The following is a 20,732-nucleotide window of genomic DNA, read 5'->3' as shown; positions in this document are numbered from 1 at the left end:
GTTAAAAGTCTTTTTACTGAACTATAAATGTATACATAACTATTTGAGTGTGTGAGTGTGCGAGCACGTATCGGCTCAGCCGAAGGGGCTGGAAACAGTGGCGCGCTATGAGACAATAATGCGATAAGTCAGTGCGGCCACTTTTAGCGGGTGGGCTGGCGTTAGCGTTAACAGTCAATCTGCACTTTGCCGGTATCATTTTGTGGCGCACGAAATGTACATAAAATTAGCGAGCTGCGCTAGCGTAGAAGGTAATTGGATTGCATTGGCGCTTTGCTGCTTTTTCGCTTTTGGGTTTTGGCGCTTTGTCGAATGCGTGTTGATCAACAAAATGTCTTGTTTTCCACGCGACGACTTTTAGGGCGAAATTTCAGACTTTTATGTTTCTCAACAATTTTCGCGACTTTTGAATCGTTGCTTTATTTTACGTCTATGCTGAGTGTATGTAGTTTTTGCAAAAATGCGCGCAATTAAACATGGGGCTTAGATGAATGCCATTTTTGCCATGGACATGTCCATTAAACCTCTCACTCGAACGAGTCTTTGTGCGAGTAGTTTAGGATTTTTTTTGCAATTTTTTGCTTGAATTTAATGGGTACCATTCCACTGCACAAAATTGCAAAACTGCGCTAAACGAAAAGGAGGTTAGCGTCGGTATGAATGCTGAGATATTTGTGCATGTGTACTTACATAGCAACCTGCTGCTGTACTCGCAGATTACAGTCAAAAGGAATGCAGGCATGTATTTTTACATAAATATGAAATAGGTAAATAATTTATGAACCACTTGTGCACAGGCATATAAGTAAGACTGTATAAATGCAAAAAAAATTATTAAATTAAAAAATTAACAAAAATATTTGCAGTCGGTGCGTGTGGAGGCAGGTGCAGAAAAATTTCGCTCTTTGTTGTTTTTACAAATGTTACACTTTTTAATCAAAAACCAAATTTAAATCACATATCAAACCAACATTTAGTTTTTAACTCCCATTTCCACACCAACTCTCAGTTTCATGAGAAGTTCTTTTTGTTTAAAAAGCTACTATTTATCACCTCTTCATTGCCTTTTTGTTTTTGTTTGAAAAATATTAGATTACCAGATTCCAAATATTTCGTGTTTCAGCTGTCAGCACCAAAAACTTTCTTCAAGCGATATTCAGCTAATCAACAAAAACGCTTTTTTTATTTATATTCTAATTTACACATTTTACATCGCAAAGGTGACAGCGCCCATAAAATATTCGAAAACGTAACTTTCGCTATTTTAATTTGTTTAGTTCGAATTTCTTTGCATTAAGTTTCCGTCATTCTGTATTAATGGTGTTTGTTGCCCTCTCCGCCCTTTGCCAGCGGAATCGAAGATTAGCTCTTAGCTCTGTAGCGCTTTAGACGCGTAAGTCTAACCAGTTTGGAATGACATAAACAAAAAAAACAAGATTTTTGACGTTTTGGAAAATAACATAAATTTGCATACCAAATAGAATAAATTGAAAGGAAAAGGCTAATTTAACTTCAATAAATAAATTTTGCTAAAACGTGTTTAAGAAATTAAAATGAATGATTTTTATGGCAAACGAGCTGAACCGGCAGCAGCGTACATCGAAAAAGCTTTGGCAGCGAGCGTTTGGAAGATAGCGTAAGATAGTGCGGAAGATGTGGTTGGCTTTTTAGGTTAGGAATTCGCTAAAATTTAGACAATAAAACCAACACTTAAGCTACAACACGCAATCAAAGCTATGTAGATTTTTAGATATGTACTTAAAAATCAGCAACTGAGAAACAGAGATATGATGGCATATTTTATAAAGGGTATTTTTGAGAGCTGTAAAAGCACACCCCGTAGTCGAATTGGGTTTAAAACCAGCTATGGGTAGGAAGCGTAAGGTGACAGAAACAAACTCCGATTGAATTTGTGGCATGAAAAATGGCCACATAAAAAACTATTTGTCGTTTGGGGGCGGCATAAAATTGGAAGCCGCTTCATTTGTGGAACAACAACAAGACGGACTGAAATAATCAGTGCAGGTGTTGAGATAAACACCCAACAAAGGGTGTAAGCGCAAAATTAATCATGAGTTTTGAATAACTTTTTTACTAAAAGAAATGATTTTAGGTGTTTGAAATCTTTGTTTTAATCTTTACGCGCTCTATTGCTTGTCTGCTTGTACTGTCGCAGCTGTCTAGTGCAAAAGTGTCAACTATGATTGTCCTACGACCCCAGTTATGCGCCATTTTATATTTATATAAAAGTAAAACCATGAAATTAGTGATGCTTTCAATTGCCTGTTTATGCATCTAATCAATATATGCATATAAAATATATATATATATATATATATATATATATATATCCATACAATAGGGTTATACAAAATGTTATGGATGACTTTAAAATGCATTCATTTTTGTTTACGATCATTTTCTATTTCCCTAACTAATTAAAGCTCAGAATATACCTATTTACAATTTTATATTTCATGATCATCACCTTGGCATAATAGTCCGGGTAGGCCATTGCCTCCTCTACAATACGCCTCCACTCTTCTCGGCAGTCCCCTTTCGCTCTATGTTTTGAGATTTTCATCTTTCGTATATCGTCTTCTACGTCTTGCAACCATCGTCTCCTTGGCCGGCCTCTTCTTCCTGCTCCTTCAGGGTTTTTTTCAAATACTTTCGCTGCTCATTCTTAAAACGTGCCCATACCGCCAAAACGCGTTCCTCCCGCTATTAAAACACTGAGCTCGTGATTATACCGTATACGTATACGATGACAACATCCGATGAAGCGACGCTTGGAGTGTTCGAGAGAAAGATTCTGCGTAAGATTTTTGGACCTTTGCACGTTGGCAACAGCGAATATCGCAGACGATGGAACGATGAGCTGTATGAGCTTTACGACGACATAGACATAGCGCAGCGAATAAAGATCCAGCGGCTACGTTGGCTGGGTCATGTCGTCCGAATAGATACAAACGCTCCGGCTTTGAAAGTATTCGATGCGGTACCAGCTGGTGGTAGCAGAGGAAGAGGGCGGCCTCCTCTGCGTTGGAAAGATCAGGTGGAGAAGGACTTGGCTTCACTTGGTGTGTCCAACTGGCGCCGGTTAGCACGAGAAAGAAACGACTGGCGCGCTTTGTTAAACTCGGCCAAAATCGCGTAAGCGGTTATAGCGCCAATTAAGAAGAAGAAGTATATGCCGTCTTCTAATCGTATAGGGCCGAATATTCTTCTAAGAATTTTTCTTTCAAATCGCATCAGTAAATTCACGTCATTACCTTTAAGAACGCATGTTTCACAGCCGTAGATGAGAACCGGTCTTATTATAGTTTTGCACATCTGTAGTTTTTGTTCCTTTGATATCAATGAAGACTTCATAAGTTTGATATGGTCAAAGTATGCTCTATTACCATAGCTGCCTGAATACGGTCTTGTATAGATAAGGACATATCCTTATTTATGCTGAGTACTACGCCTAAGTATTTAAACTCTTGCATGAACTCAAAAACTTAACTTCCGGTTCTAATGTGACTATCATGAAAGGCTCGTGTCATGTACTTCGTCTTTTCTTCATTTATATTGAGGCCCGCTGGTCTTGTAGCTTGCACCAAGCGCATGAAAACGAACTGAAATTGGCAAACAAATCAAAAAACAATTACATTTTACAATGTTTTAAAAATTTATTTAAACAAATGGATATGTTTTCAAGGAATTGTATGTATTAATCCTATTAATGATATTGGAATAATCATTCCACACAAACTGACCCGCCGTAATGTACATATGGTAAATGACACCAGCCACATATTTTTCTTCTTCTTAGCAACGCAGTCCTTGGCAAACTATTGCTTCTCTCACAACCTTGCGCCATCTGTCTCTCACTAAGGCTACCGCCTTTGTCCGCCGCACGTTTAGCTTTTCAATCTCAACGTCTTCTAGTCATCTCTTTCTGGGGCGTCCTCTTCTTCGGCCTGCAAGAGGGCGTAATTCAACTGCCTTTCGTGTTGTTCTTTTCTTGGGCATTCTTAACACGTGTCCGAGCCATCGTATCCTCAGAGATTTTATAAATCTTATCCCAGTTTCCTATTTTGCTAATAGGTACCGTATTGCAGTCTTACAGGTCTAAATATTTTACGCAATATTTTCTTTCAAATACCATTAGTTGATTAATGCCAGTAGTTTTTAGCGTTCATAGTTCGCAACCATAGATAAGCACGGGACGGAATAAGGTTTTGTATATCCTTAACTTTTTGTCGCGAGATAATAATTTAGGTTTAAGCAGCTTCAAATTAGAAAACTAAGGCTTATTTTCTGCTAAAACTCTATCACTTCTTCTCAATGATGTGTCCTTAATAGCTGATATTTTGATACCCAGATTCTTGTACACTCTCGAATGCATAGTGTCCGATCAGTAGGCCATCATGTCTTAAACCGGACTAGCATCAGCCACATATAACCTTCACACCGAGTTATCGCCTTAAAGTATATTTCAACGCGCGGTCGCTCATATGCATCTTACTCAGTTCACCAGTCTGTGCTCTATGTGCATCCTTTTCTACCGTTTTCTATTTATTGGTTGTATTAAGGTTGCTGCTCAGGGATATATTTTATCTTACATACATTTATCATACAAAAATACCATTTCCAAAATCGGTTGTTCATTTATGCCCATAAACTTACATTCTTTGGAAAATCGCAAATCCTTCGTGACGCTGTATTTACAGTTAATTCAATCAAGTCATCATTTACTGCAGCTATCTTTTGAAAATAACTAGTTTGAGCTGCTAAATGTCAAAGGCTTACCAGCGATTCTCTTTTAGCGATATTTATACGAAAATTGTATAATTTATCTGAAAATGGTGCGATCGGTTTCTTATTGCCGAAAGTATATTAGTTTAGTATAGAATATGGAAAATAGTTGAATGGCATTTTGTTAGTTTATGTATTAGCTTTAGTCTCAATTATAACTGTTTTCAAGTAGCATTGTTTTATAGACTTAATAAAAAAAAATTCTTATTGAGGAAATAAAACTTTACAAATAAATGCAAGCAATCAAATCAGTAAACACCTTATATATTTACGCTTCCATTGGGTTGGCAACTAAGTAATTGCGTATTTTTTTTAGAAAATCGAAGACAATTTTTTCATGGAACTAAATAACTTTTTTCTGTAAGTATTGCCCATTTTGATCAATGACCTTTTGCCATCTTTCAGGCAGCATCATAATCTCACGTTCATAAAAATTTTGGTTTTTATTAGCAAAAAACTGAATCAGGTAGGATTTGACATCATCATCATTATTGAAATTTTTACCATTCAAGGAGTCTGGTAAAGATCGAAACAAAAAGTAATCAGATGGTGCAAAGTCAGGACTAAATGGTGGATTTGGCAAAACATTCCAACCAAGCTTCAATAATTTTTGCCGAGTGGCCAAAGATGTGTGTGGTCTTGCATTGTCATGATGGAATACAATACTTTTTCGATTTGCCAATTTGGGCCGCTTTTCTTCAACTGCATTGTTTAATTTCGTTAGTTGTTCAATGTAGACATCAGAATTGATCATTCAGTTGGGTGGTAAGAGTTCATAGTAGACAATTTCTTTTTAATCCCACTTTCCTTTTGATGTTGTTTGAGTTGGTTCAACTGGCCTGCTCTACAATCTTTTCCGCTTGATATTGTTGTAAACAACCCATTTTTCATCGCCAATTATCAGTCGTTTCAAAAATTGATCATTTTCATTACGTTTCTTTAGCAAATCGCAGCTGCGTTGCAATGCCTTAAATGCGTCTCTCTCATTCCGTGAGGAACCCATGTATAGTATCGAGTTTTTGAACATAGCTAAGTTGTTTTAAGTGATTTTCAATGAATGTAATGTGACATATGAAGCTTCTCTGTACTCACGTGTTGTACTGGGACGATCCGCATCGATTATTGCTTTGATTAGGATGTCATGAACTTCAATTGCACGACCAGAGTGTATTCATTTTCATCTTTGAGTGAAAAATCACCAGAACGAAATTTGGCAAACCAATTTTGACACTGCCGTTCATTTATGGCTTCGTCACCATAAACAGCACATACATTTTTATGAGCTTGCGATTCGGGTTTCCCTTTGCGGAAATAAAAAAGCAAAATATGACGAAAATGTTACTTTCGATTTCCCATTTTTCAACGAACGCCAAACGAAAAGTACGCAACCGAACAAAAAACTGTGTTTACTGATTGACAGCTGAATTGCCAACTATCAAATAACAAAATGTGTTTTACATTTGCATACGTCTGGAAACCTAAAAATTCAACTGAAACCATCTGTTAGTGAAATCCGCAATTACTTAGTTGCCAAATATTTACATTTCAATCCCAATATATACCAGATTGTATAATTGAGTGAAGTCTCATTACCCAAATTCGCTGTTTTTTTTTAAATATATATACAATATATATCTATATAATATCATATAAACGGGTAATAAACATGGATGTCGTAAGCAATTTTTTTTAAAATAATTTTGAAGTATGACACACCCTTCGTTGGCCCGAAAATCTCAAAAATATCTTTATTTTCCATTTAAAAAAAATCTCTGCTGTAATTGTCTATAAATACTATTTTTTGAGGTCTCTGCTGGACTTTCGTTCAGCATACAATAACAATTATTGCCATGCGTGGCTGGCTTAAGCTGATTTAAGAGTATCGTCCGCGAAACTCTCTAGCTGTGCCATCACACGCAAATACACAAACAAAAGGCAAAAAATAATAAATCATAATAAAAATAAAAAGTGTTGAACAAAATTCGCAGCTAGTCGGCAATATTCACCTGCGTCTCGAAATCACCAGCAACGCCCTTTAATTGCTCATTGGGTGGATTACCTTGAAACAAAATTGTGTGCCGCGTTGTAATAGCAACTTTGGCAATAACTTTAATTGACGACTTAACGGTTAAAGCGCGGAAAAAACTCCTAAATGACGCTTGCAAAATTTTCAGTTTCATGCTTTTGCTTGCAATGCCAATGATGAACAAATAAATTTGATAATATCTATTAGAGCTGCAAATTTTTAAGAGTCTTGCATAAAAAACGAATGACACGGCAGTCTATTATCCAAATGTAAGCCACTTTGTTATAAATTGCGGAGTAAAAGTGAGTTGTTATTGCCGTTAACTGCATGCCTTTGCTGAACTTTTATATATTGAACTTGATTGCAAAACTCCTGAAAGTAATAAAATTAACGCTCCATCCAGTTTATGATAATAAATCCTTGATGCTCCGCGAAAAACTGTCACCGCTGTGCCATTCAATGTGATTTGTCAATTTCACTCATAAATCTTTCACGGGTTCGATGCACCCAAATACCAAAACAACGCCGAACGTTACGAATTCGTGCCACTATTTGCCACTCTTTATTGCCGCAAGCCAACAAAAGACTTCAGAAGCAAACTTGTTTTTTTGTTTGTTTTTGCTTTTTATTTTCAACACATTTGCAAATGTACGCCCATAAAAAGCAGCGATGCCAGACACAAGAAGAAATGTAATGAAATGAAATAAAGTAAATTAAATAAAGAGAGAAAACACAACAATAAGAAAAGTGTTAACTTTTAAGCTTTTTATTGTTTGCAAATAAAATTGCAACAAATTTCGAAATATGCAACACTTATTGCATTTGATATGGGTCTTATCATATGACTACAGCGCTGCTGTTGGTGTTGTCGGTGATGTTGGCGCTTTTTATCGTTGCTGATTTCCCTTTGATGTCGGTTTTCATTGCACGGCTTTACAGCATTTTACTGTTTCTCCGCTCTTTTTTTGCATAATTACAAAATACCTAAAAGTCGGAGCAGCCGACCAACACATGCGCAGTTGTGGATAGCTAATACATACCTACATACATAATACAAAGTGCACATACACACGAGGCCATACCCTCGCATACATGAAATTCAAGTGGGCAAAAGAAAAAGTAAAAGTTGTGATAAAAAATTGCGTCTTTCTCAAGACTTCCCTGCTCAACTTTCAAAACAAAAATGAAAAAATAAAAGCCACTAATATAACAACAATATATGCATGAATACACACACATACACACACATGAATGCACGGCTACAGGCCACTCAGTTGCTCAGCCACTTATACGGCTATTCCTTCAATACCATCATTACAAGTGCTTAATTTATTGATGTAAGTATAGCAGAGTATGTATGTGTGTGTGTAAATGCGCAGTTGAGCGGGATGTGCATATGTAAACTACAACGCAGTGGGTAGACGAGCTGATCATAAAGCTGTGAACGAAACAATGTAAAATAACTAAATAAATTTGAATTCAGATGTACCCGAAGTTTTTATGCCACCCAAATATACTTAAATTCATGTTTTTGAGTGGCACTGCCACTGGTAATGGTAATGGTTGTACGGGTTAGGCTAAGGCCTTTATGCACTGCGACCAGATTGATCCATTGTGCGCCCCTAATTACTTAATTATAATTATTTAGAGGAATGGAACCAGCTCCTTAGGAGGGAGCAATTGTAGGTCTTCCTCCTCAAATAGGTACGAGCTCAGGATTCCGTGTCTCCTGTGCTTGTCAGTGCCTCACAGTTGGTGATTAAGTGTTCCCTATACTCCTCTTCATCACAGCAGAACCTGCATCATGTTGTACTACATTATCTGTCACCATAGTTGCGAGCGATTGCTAGCGTGGCAGAAGACTGAACAGTGTTAGACTTTTCGTCAATGTGCTAATGCACGAGTTCCCCGTTTTTGCAGAAAGGATTAAATTGCAATGCAAGCCCAGAGTTTAAAAGAGAAATGCATATCCACTTATATTAATTTTTTATAATATTTTCGTACATTAATGCATTTTCAGCGATTCTTCAGTACGCGCTGCCCCTTGCCAATTAGAAAGTTCTTGATTAAGTGGTCCCGGTGGTTATAAGCTCGAAAATTTAGGGTATTTTCAGGAATTTTTTTGCAATAAAAATATTTAAATTTTTTAGGCTTTTTATTTAACTTCTTTTACAAACAAAAATGAAAAAAAAAATTTTTAATTTTAATAATTTTAAAAATGGCGCTGAAGTTGACTCTCCCGAAAAATTGGACCTGGACGGTGTTGTCTATATTGGCTCTTCTATTTATCTGAAACACAAAAACAAAAATAATATTAATCAGTATGACTGTATCTAAGTCCCGCTACTAGAATAAAAAAAATTGATCAAATGACCCATTTGAAATTGACACTTGGTTTTTTTCAGTTTTTTAATAAAAAATACGACATAATTGAAATAAGAATATAATTCTATTGCGGGCGATAGCCATTGATGTTGCGAATTATTAAAATATCAGACGACTCGGTTGAATAGTTTTTTGTTTTTTTTTTTTGACAACACCAGGCCGAAGAAAGTCGTTTCGAGTTAAATGAGGTTAAGGGGACAGATACCTGGAAACGGCCATATTTTCCCTGATTTTCATTAAAATTATTTAAAATAAAGAAGTCAATATATTTTTTTCAAAATTAGGATACAGTTTATTTTTACATTAAAATAATTAGGGAGTTCACAAAGTGTACTATTGATGCTATTTCTCCCTTCTGCTATTGAAATAGCACAGTTGTATAGTCGAACGTGTGAACATCCTTTGCTATTTGATGTACTATTGTGAATGCTATTCACCCAATCAATCAGCTGCTTAGCAGAAGTGAAAGTAATACAAAATATAAATATAAACATAAAAATGCCTAGGAGGAGCGAAAAAAGTAAAATAATAGCAGCGATTTGTCAAAAATATACACACGACATCTTCATTGTGGACGAGAGTAAGTAATCCAACACTTCCTTTGTGCTCTTTTTACGTGTTGATTGTAGGTGATGAAGACGAGCAGGAAGATATCGATGAAAGTTTCAGACTGAATATGCTGATATTGCTAAACAATCGCCGAGGTGTCCATTTAGGAATTCCTAAGTCAAACCAATGGAAGCTGAATGTATTGGAGCATTTAGATGAAAACAACACAATACAGCTTCCGATTGAACTTCAGCTTAAAATCGTACTTTATAGGTTGGGATCTTCGGGTGAAGGACTTTCGATCCGTAAAGTGGCATCCTTATTTGGTGTTGGAGATGGCGGTACCATTCAAATCGTAACCAGGCGAGTTTTTTCAGCCATACTCAATTTAAAGGGTAGATTTTTATTCTGGCCCAATGAAAGAGAGCGTTTAAAGCTGGTTGCAGCCACAGAAAAAGAAATGCCTGGATGTGTTGAATTTGCACAAATTGTGATGGTAAACAAAATCAGCTGATCGTATAGCATAGACAAATAGCACACTAAACATACCTTTTAAAGTTGTATTGAAATAGCAGTATTTGTACATGTTAAACAAAAACAACAACTTTACAACTGTGCTAATACAATAGCATGCTTAAAGAAATACGACAAATAGTACATATTGTGAACTCCCTAAATATACAATTTTTTTACTTTTTAATCATTCCAAATGGCGGATGTACACTCAATCCTTCCAGGAAGGTCACAGCGGGGCTTTTCAATCGGCGGGCATTGTTGCATTGGCGTCAGTGACCTGAATACAAAAGATCAACAATTTTTTTGTTTATTAATGTCATAATTTATATATGAATTAAACAAAAATGGAATAAAAATTCGCTGAATAAAATGCTTAAAAAAAAATGAATTTTGATGCGAATTGTCCTACTATTTTTGCTTCGAAGAAATTATTTAAAAAAAAAATTTTCAAAATTGTAAATTCACATAGAAAGTGTGAAAGCGCTCGAACGCAAAGAATAGAGTCGTCACAGTTGACGATCTATAATATAAGAAATACAATGACATATTCTTAAAGGATTATATTAACATTTTATGAAAAAAAGGTGACTGTCCCCTTTAAAGTTTGAGGTACAGGAGCGCGCGGACCGCTCTCTACCTAGTTAACGAGCTGTAAAAGCTATTGTAGAATATTGGAATTTCCGTATGAAAATTTCACAGTTTATTCTTAAGATATTCGAAATATCGAAAAAACAAAAAATCCAGTTTTTGGAAAATTTCTAGACCACAGGGTCCCCTTAAATTTTTCTTTTGTTATTGATAAGCAAAAGTTGTATGCTGCGCAAGTGTATTGCTTTTAGTATAAGTACGAGGGTCATTTGAGAGGTTAGTTAGTTTAACCCGGGTGGCATTAAGCCACGCATAGACGTTTTGGTCCCTAGCGACACCAGATGAAGACTGACCTCTGTTAAGCTTTAAGGTAGACATCACGTAGGATCACAACGCTTTTAGCAAATCTAAGCAGCGCCGGAGGCTTTATTTTTGAGTTATTGTCTAGGCCCTGAATATGATAGTTCTGCAGTCTTTTCGTGAGAGCGTAACTACAAAATGACTTTTGCAGTTTTGCATGTGGTCAGATTAGTCCGCCTAGCTTTCACTAGCTTTTTCATGTAGTCGTCCATTTCGTTGTATATTAGGTTAGGTTAGGATAAATGGCTGCCCTTATGATGGGCCCACCTCGACAAAAATTCAAAAGTTTTCCATTGTTATACCAAACAGGTGGAGGGGAGGAGAAAAGTAGAAGGGAAGGAACCAGATAGAAGAAATACGGGGCTTTGGATTAGAGGACGACGACCAACAGTGGCGATTGACGTTTGAATTAACCGCTTCAAGCTATCGATGAATTTCATCAGATGTGTGGTATTTAAACACACAATATCCGTAGGTGTAGCCAAAAAGATTAAGAGCCCAAATGTCTGAATGTTTGCCCGACGAGAGCAGTGCAGCTGAGAAGAAGGTGTTGAGATAATTCCATCTCGTCCTCCAAACAGTTTTTGCAGAAAGGATTTGAAGCAATTCCAAGGCTTACGGTATAGACACCTAACGGACAAATTCGAGAGCTGCGGCTTTGTTAGCCTGAGAAGTTTATTCGAGTGTCCCCAATCAACCAGTGGCCAGAAGGACTTTGCGACTTTGAGTACTAGCCCAGCACTCGCTGGGTTGACGCGAGGCTGATCTTTCTAAACAGACCACCAAGTGCAGTGGATATCACCGGTCGTCTTCGTCTAGTTCATCTTAAGGTAGGCCCAGGAAACTTTCTGTTTCGACAGGTTGGGTCCAGAGGGAGAGGAGTGTTAGACGAGTGGGTTTTAAGGGGCATGTGAAAAGGTGGTTAGTGTCGGGCGGGGTGCCTTCGCATGCAGGACATATGTTTAATATGTCGGGGTCAATTCGGGATGAGTAGGAGTTTAACCTGCTACAGTATTCTGAACGTAAACCATCTCCAAGGTCCGCTGTCTAGCCAGCTCATCAGCTCAGCAGTTTACCTCTATGCCGCTGTGACCGGGAATCCAAATGAGCCTACTAATTTCGAACGCACAAACAGCGGGACCACGGCCGCTTGGCTGTCGGAGTAAATATTTACATCCTAAATTTGAGCTTGATAGGGAGCTCCTCGCTGAATACTCCCCCACCAACTCTTCCGTCCAACTTCGAGCCATCCGTAAACATGTTTACCATGAACTGCCCTCAAATGTTACACCGCGCCCACTCTTCTCTTGATAGGATATGAATGGATTCGTTAGAGGCGGGTTTTTTAAAGTCGAGCTCTTGTTCAAATGGTAGGTTAACAGCACTTTTAGCTATCTCTTCCACTACTTCGATTCCTATAATGACTTTGGGACCCGGCACCCAATAGATGTGCAGTCTTCTGTTTGTGGCTAGTCTTTCTATGGCTTCCCTGCTCCGTTGGCTGTTTTTACACTTAATACAATATGCGGTTATTGCTTTTATTGTTGCTTGACTGTCCACGTAAATATTAATTATTGAGTTATTTTCAGTTTTTTCCGTAGGCTCAGCTCTACTGCTCTGCTTCGGTAGCTGGTTGGGTGCCTAATAACTAGTTTTGTGTCTAGTTTTGCCTAATAACCCGCTTTCACTCCGTCAAAAGTCTTAGAGCCGTCTGTGTAAATATGAAAAGTCCTACGGCCAGGCTGCATGACTTTGTGTCAACCCTTCTCTTCAATTGTAGTGTGAAACCTTATCTTCTCGGTTTACCCCAAACAATTAAGTAGTTTTTTTAAACGACCCTCGTTTTGAAGTGAGTTTTTTTGTTTCGTGCAATTTTTTTGCTAAATAAAACGCTGCCGCGTATTCAAAATACAGTTCCACTCTAAGTGCTTGTATTTGTTGAAATCGAAATGTTGTATGCACCTACCAGTGTAACACTAAATGTTCCATGCGATTCGCTAAGCGAGTGAAGCAATGAAATAATCATTAAAAAGCAGAAATGCGCAGAAAACCATCAAAAATCTTAGGCCAAATGTAATTGCTGGTGTCAATGGCGGCCAGATTTCTCAGCAAATTGAAATTTGAAGTGGTGAGTTCGGCTTGTTATGCGATTTGTAGTTTTATATTTAAAGTAGAGTCTACGGGAAATTATAAAACCATTTAAAAGCAATTAATCATCAGTTCGATTAGTTTGCAGAAATATGTATAATAAAGCACAACAAAAAGGCAACCAGAAACAGAAAAGATGTTGGCAGAAAACTGTTGGACGCTACAAAAACAAAATATATATATGTAAAATTTGTAGCACGACCTGTACCAAACAAAATATTTTACTTACTTTTACTTTCCTCACGAAGCCTGTGAATGCGGCACTGGGCGGTAGCTATTTATATACCCAAGCGTAAGTATTTGAGCTTATCTGAGCAATAATAAATGTATGTCTTCTATTTTTTGAATGAGTGAATGGATGAAAGTAAGTTCGAATTTCGACCTCATGGTATTGTGTGGCCTCTACTTATCACAGTACCTCATCCAAGCTCAGTTTTCTTGATGAACTTAAGATAGAGCTGGGTTGGGCTGAGCGTATTTGCCTTTCTTTTGGCTGCAAATGCCCGCAAGCATTTTCAGTTTATTGATTATAGGACTAAGCCTGGTGTAGTCTCATAATTTGGTGCCAGCTCAGGTCTCTTAGTCTTCGCCCTTAACTTCTTAGCTTCGTTTTGAGGGTGCGTTGTTCCAAAGTAAGGAAGCACTCGGGTCTTATTAATAACGAGGTCCCAGTCTTTTTAGCCAATGCATCCGCTACTTCGTTCCCAGTTATACCCCTGTGTCCTGGGAGCCAAATGAGCCGGATGTGCGCGTGCATTCCTAGCAAGTTTTTTTGTATATCCTTGTTCGCTCCGCTTGGGAGCATAGGACGTCGATAATACTCTTCCATCGTACAAGATTGTGCGCTGTTGTTTTTGCGTCATCCCGTGTGATGTCGGCTTCTGCTAGTTCGCGCAACATCGACCTTCGCCAAGTGATCTTTTGCCGACCGCGACCTCGGTTCCAATCCAGTGCCACTCTCGTGATGCTATCTGCTGGTTTTCTAAGCGTGTGACCTATCCATCGCCTCATTCGCTTATCTCCATAGCTCGTCGTTGCTGATGGTGTTCTGCCAGAATATTCTACAGATGATGCGAAGGCATTTGTTGACGAAAGTTTATAGCCTCTGTGTGATGGTGTTGGAGACCAGCCATGTTTCACTTCCGTACAACAATACAGATTTCACACACGAGCTGAATATTCGTGCAGTTTACTGCGCTTGGAGATTTGCAAACTCGCCCGAACGCCGTGCTTGCTTTGTTTAACCTGCAGTTGACATCTTCATTTGCTCCGCCGTTTGTCGTGATAGTGTAGCCAAGGTAGCAGAAGCTTACGACAAATTCCACCCGACACCCGTCAACCATTATAGGTCTTGCTTTATTGTGGTTAACTCTCATAGCCTTTGTATTGGCGTGCCAGCGTGACGAGTCTGTCCGCCTTCGCTTGCATGTCAGTGAGTTTGTGAGAGATGTCATCGGCAAAGTCAAGATCTCTGATGAAACTCCATACCTCTTTTGTGCAGGGTCAATTGGCTCGTCACGTCGTCTAGGACGATGGCGAAGAGAAGGGGCGACTGGGAACAACCTTGCTTTATTTCTACTGATGTTGCCTGGTAAAGAGCGCTGATGAAGCCGATTATCTTGGCGGCAACTTCCTTTCTACTCAACGCCAGTCATATTGGCTGTCGTTTGATTGTATTTACTAAATATTTGCACTTTCGTGAAGCTTTGCGTTTAATTTTTCAAATTCACACTCGGCTGTTAGGAACCCATTGCACCCTTATTGAAGTATTCCAGTGCATTTTGGCTTGGTGACAAAGTGTCTGCGCGGTATACTTAAGTAGCAGCATTGTTTTTAGCTCACCGTGGGTACTGATGTATGCGGATCACGTTGCTTTCGGCATACCCAGACATAGGCAAGAAAAAAAAAAAACTACAATATGCAAAAAGTGAGTTGAGTATTGCGCAACTACAAGTCAATGTATTAAGCATTTGAATTATTTAAATACCCTAAATATGCAATATAAGGAAACTACAATATATAAAAAACTCTGCTCTTTTTATTTGAATACATCATTGCAAGCTTAGCAATTATTTTAGTGAAAACGTAGGCTGATTGCTCCTTTTCTCCTTTCCTCTTTCCAGAGCTCTAAATACAATAGGCTTTTTAGCCTGAGTGTTTTTGGAGCCACCAAATCTCTTGGTACTCCTTGGATCGACCTATTCCAATTTCAATTTCGGGCTAATAGCCATGAGAGAATGGTGTAGCAAAGTGAGCAATAAGTGATCCTTTGAATTATTTTACGGACTCTACGAAATTTTCATTCCCTCATTGTGAAGAGTAAAAGCTCAAATACTATTAAGTGTGCTCAAAATACTGTAATGTAGCTGAAAAAAAGAAAATTTCTCACGTAAACCCATACGAAATGCCAAATAATTTTGCTGTTATTGCTTTTCATATCCGGTTTTAGGGCTTCTTTTATTGCCAAATGTAGCGCAAGCAAGCACCCATTGTAAGCCGCTGACTAATTCCCACCTCATATGACTCACACGCACTCAACCTGAAACGTTTGCTAGGGTTAAAGTTGCAGTCAACTTTTACATCCCTTTCACTTTATTCCTTCATTATCACTTTTTTATTTATTATTTTACAAGTATGCATACGTATTACGTTATACACATACGTACGATCACACACAAGCTTGCCTACGTAAGAAAACGTATTTTGTAGTATTAAATGTTGCGCAGCGAGTAAAAAGTAAGCTGACATCAAATGTCATGCATTGGTTAGTGTCGGCTGACATTTGTTGACACTCACATTTTTTGTTTTTGCCATAGCCACTAACATTTGCTAGGCAATGGTACTACACACGCACACACGCACTTTGCACCCTAAAGGAATTTTTCTGTATAGATAACAGAAGTCGCAAAAAACGTTTTTTTTTGATAGTAAACTTTTCCCTGTTATAGAAGTTAAGCAAAAAAAGGGGGCATGTAAGCCTTATGTTTCGTTTATTTTCGTACGGGAGAACAGCATGAATTTGCGTGACATTAATTTAATAGTGAATAAAATTCTTTTTAACGTATTTTTTTGTATAAATTATCTAAAAGGTTTTCCAATAAGAGGTGTTATTGTGATATTCAAAGAAAAATGCTATTCTTTAATATAAATGATCGGATGTTTATTTCATTATAAAGAGGTTTTGAAGGTATACCGTTAATAGTGGAAAATAACATCAGGCAAAAGACCACCACGACCACGCTTACATGACAATATCCTTTTCATGAAATTTTCCATAACCGAATTGCAAAGTGGCTGCCCTATGTCCTCGACAGCCTCACGAATTCCATCTTTAAGGTCTTGAATCGACCCTGAGCTGTTGGCGTAGACCTTTTCTTTCACGTGGCCCCAAAGAAAAAAGTCTTAAGCTGTTAAATCTCAAGATCTCGGTGGCCAATTGTGATCACCTCTTCGAGAGATAACATGGTCCGGAAACTTGTGCCGCAAAAGATCAATGGTTTCGTTGCTTGTGTGGCACGTAGCGCCGTTTTGTTGAAAATAAACGTTGTCCAGATCAATACCATCCAATTACGGCCATAGAAATCGTTAATCTTTTCTCGATAGCGATAGAAAACACCTGTTATTGGAAAACACGTTACTTGACTGTCCGATATATGAAGTCTTCATTTGTGGATAATACTTTCGTTTTTTTACCGTAAGCCCCTCTTTTATGGCGCGACTTCTATCTGAAATACACTGCAATGATCAGGTAGGCGAAATTATTGGTAAACTCCTCGGCCTACTCTGTTGTCTAGTTTCGAGCCATCTGTATAGATGTTTATGTCATTTTCTCTAACAATAAGCCCGTTATCCCATTCCTCTTTGGAAGGAAAATCTGAATACGTTTCGTAATCTTTCTATTTTGGATATCTTAAAACTCTTCAATGAATCCAAAAAATTTGCGGAAGAGTGATCTCAATCCAATTTTTCTGTCTTACCATCTATACAGTATCTCTCTGTCTCTCTATTCCTTCCGCTGTAATCTATTCGGGTGTAGTACAATGGTCTTCCTGACTGAGTGCTTGGGCTGATCTAATATAATCTAATCTGGTAGATAACTTCATGGCATTTAGTTTTTGAATATTATATCCGGCATATGTCCGGTACGGCTACGAATTACATAATCCATTCGATCAGTCCAACTTATGACTAGTTCGCCCAATAAACGTGAAAAATAAATTTAAATGAGCCAAATCAAAAAATTACGTTTGTGTGGTCATTTGACTTCAATTCTTGCACGAGCAAGACACATAAGCCAAGAACCTTACGTAAAATTTCCACATAGTCGAAAGACAAAGGTCAACAAGTTGAGAACGACGACGAACCGACATGTCAGCTTCGCTCTATGAACTTTGTGAACGGATTAAATTTTTTTTTTTAATTTCCACAATTTGGGAGCGTTGTTCTGGTGTTAAACGATTCAGGATGACTTTTTTTGGTATGAAGTTAAAATCAAAATGTCAGCACCATCATAAAAAGCGACGTCGCACCAGGGGCATGTGAGGCATGCCCACACTATCACTATAACTCTCCTCCTCCTCGGCTGATTTCCTACTTGGGACCGCTGTAAGCACTTCATCAACGTGGAGCCGCGTGAATGTCTATTGGCGCAACGAAGTACCTGCGTCCAGGCCTCTTTCTTGTGATCGTATGGAGATTTTACGTCAGCGATAGTATCCACTCCTCCCACTGCTCTCAGAAATGGAACAGAAATGGAACATCGGAAAATTGCGATTGTACAGTATTTACGAACTATCGTCTTGTCTTCTGTTTGATGTTATTGAGAGTGATTGACTCAAGGGTTTGCGTTTGCCTTCGTACTGTTCAAAACCAGCTCATCTCCATGTCATGCTTGCAAATGTAGCTGGTGCTGCTGGACCTTGCGCTCCCATTAAATGAATTGAATTCGTAGGATTATTTTTCCGGCAAACGCTCGAACTGCCTTCAATTTAGCACTAGACGAGCACATGTGCCATATGAGGTTGAGAAGACTAGGTTAGTGTCCCAAAACTCTTTGAAGTATTGCACGTTCTCGTGCGAATTCTCAGCTATCAAACCATAGTTGTGGATATCGACAGTTCTCATGCAGCTAAAGAAACACCCGATATAAGTACAGACACACCGAAATACAAAAAAAAAAAAACACATACATTTACATATCTTTATGACACATATAGGTACTGTATATACAGTTTCGTATGAGCTGGAGTTACTAGCCATATGTCACATTTACTAATACATCCCGATGGAGAGAATAATGAGGTGGTGCCTATTAAAGAACTGTTACTTTGTTCGGGGTTTGTTTGTTTGTTTAACAGTAATAGAAGCCCCGTCAGTGTAGGGCATATCACCGGTCGTCTTCGTCTAACTCATCTAAAGGTAGGCCCAGGAAACATGCTGTTTCGACGGGTTGGGTCCAGAGAGAGAGGGGTGTTAGATGAGTCGGTTTTAGAGAGCATGTGAAAAGGTGGTTAGTGTCGTGCGGGGTGCCTTCACATGCCGGACATATGGTTGGTATGTCGGGGTCGATTCTGTATAAGTAGGAGTTTAACCTTCTGGATAAATAGGAGTTTAACCTGCTACAGAACGTAATTCTAACAGTGTTACACGTATCCCACGGGGAAGCTGGAGCTCTTCATCTGCTATAGGTGGTGGTTGGACTCCAATTACGGCATTCACAGGACGAGAGCTTAAGAAGGTGGTGATGGTATCCCGGTGAATGTCGTTTATTGACTGTCTAAACACTGTCTGGTCCAGTAAATTTCTGTCAGTTTTGTCCTGGATTTCGTCGGCATAGTTGACGTGCCTGGGAGGCGGCTCAGGCTCAAGCAGGTGTTTTTTTTTTTCTATTTTTACTATGAATGCAACTCTATGTCTTTAATTCGTATTCAGTAAAAAACGAAAAAAATTAAAATTTATTAAAAGGTTTTGAATGTTAAGAAGAGTTGAAAGAAGAATATCGAATATTCTTGGATAACCTCAAAATTGGCAAACAATGAGATTTGCACTGTCAAAACCAACTAAAATATTCTCAGCATAAGCTTTAACTGCAAGTGGCCTTTTTAGCCTTTTGTTTTAATTATACAATTTTTTTTTAATTAAAAATTTGTTTTTAATTAAATTTTATTTAAAAAAAAATTGTTTTTTAATTAAAATTTTTTTAAACTAAAAAAAGAAACAAATGCGAAAGAAATTTTCACAATTTGTGTATTAAAAATCAGTAAATTTATTGCGAAAAACCAAGGGTTGTCAACACCACACAACTAGACTAGTGTGACGTCACGCATTCTCTGATGGGCGTAATCTGGTTTCAATCATATATCACGATTACTCAAATTGGTCACTCTGCTCAAACGCATATAATCAAAAATTATGATTCAAATTTGCAAACGAGTTGACCAAAGCCAAAATATATTTCAATGTCATGCATCAGTCTTTATAATAACTTTGCACTAATTCAAAAGCCAAACATGTTTAATCAGTACATTCGCAAGCCAAACTTGGTAAATCAAAAGCAGCAGCAGTAAATGATAGCTCACACACAAACGCCCACGGTGGAGGCAGATTTGAAGAAAAAATCGTATAACTTAGTCAGCCAAATATTTAAGGCAATGCCCCATAAGAGGTCATTACAGCTAAAAGCATTTCAATTTTATAGCTGCCTGACGGCCTATTGTACTTATATACATATAAACATATTTATATAACTGATGCATTTGAATCTCTGCTCACGCCTTTAAATTATGAATTGAAGATGATAAACATCAAATTATTATATATGAAAACTGTAGGTCATTATACATTTTTATATACCATACATACATACATATCGCACCCTAAATACAAAAGGGTCACAACTCAAAATACTAAGATTTTCAGGAGAGAAGAAAACCGTTTTATGTAAAAATTATTGTAATATTTAAAGAAAATATTGTTCCATCAGGAAAATATACAACATTAAAGAAGGTTCTACTATATTTTTTTCAATTTTATATTATGTTTGCGAAAATAAAACAAAATTTTGATTTATGACTCTTTAACGGAAATTTTTTCTATTAACTAGTGATATTATCTTAAGTTGTGCCTTTTTAACTGATAAAATGTTTTAATTTAATAAGTTTCCTAACCTAATTGAACTCACTTTTCACAACTAAAGAGGCACAATGCAAAATAATATACCACGAAATTTATCACTTTTTACAGTTATAGAGGCAGAACTCAAAATAAAAGTCTTTATGTGTAATAAAAGTAATCAGCTGTTCTTGAGCCCATTAACGCAACTAAAAATAATTCTCTTTAGTTGATCGTGCAAAAG

The 20,732-nt window shown here is 37.6% G+C and overlaps 1 protein-coding gene across 1 annotated transcript in view; it reads left to right on the top strand.

Moving 5' to 3' along the window:
- The first annotated feature begins 9,537 nt into the window (after positions 1 to 9,537).
- LOC128869445 (uncharacterized) overlaps positions 9,538 to 20,732 on the top strand; it is a 146,693-nt gene continuing 135,498 nt past the window's right edge. The window contains exons 1-2 of the mRNA XM_054113449.1: positions 9,538 to 9,797; positions 9,847 to 10,262. Coding sequence (XP_053969424.1) covers positions 9,644 to 9,797; positions 9,847 to 10,262 — 570 coding nt within the window. The 5' untranslated portion in view covers positions 9,538 to 9,643. The remainder of the gene's footprint in view (positions 9,798 to 9,846; positions 10,263 to 20,732) is intronic.

This window comes from Anastrepha ludens, chromosome 2 (assembly GCF_028408465.1).
Source record: "Anastrepha ludens isolate Willacy chromosome 2, idAnaLude1.1, whole genome shotgun sequence".
NCBI classification, from domain to species: Eukaryota; Metazoa; Arthropoda; class Insecta; order Diptera; family Tephritidae; genus Anastrepha; species Anastrepha ludens.
Note: the sequence above shows the minus strand (reverse complement) of the source record. Positions and strands in the feature narration are given on the sequence as shown.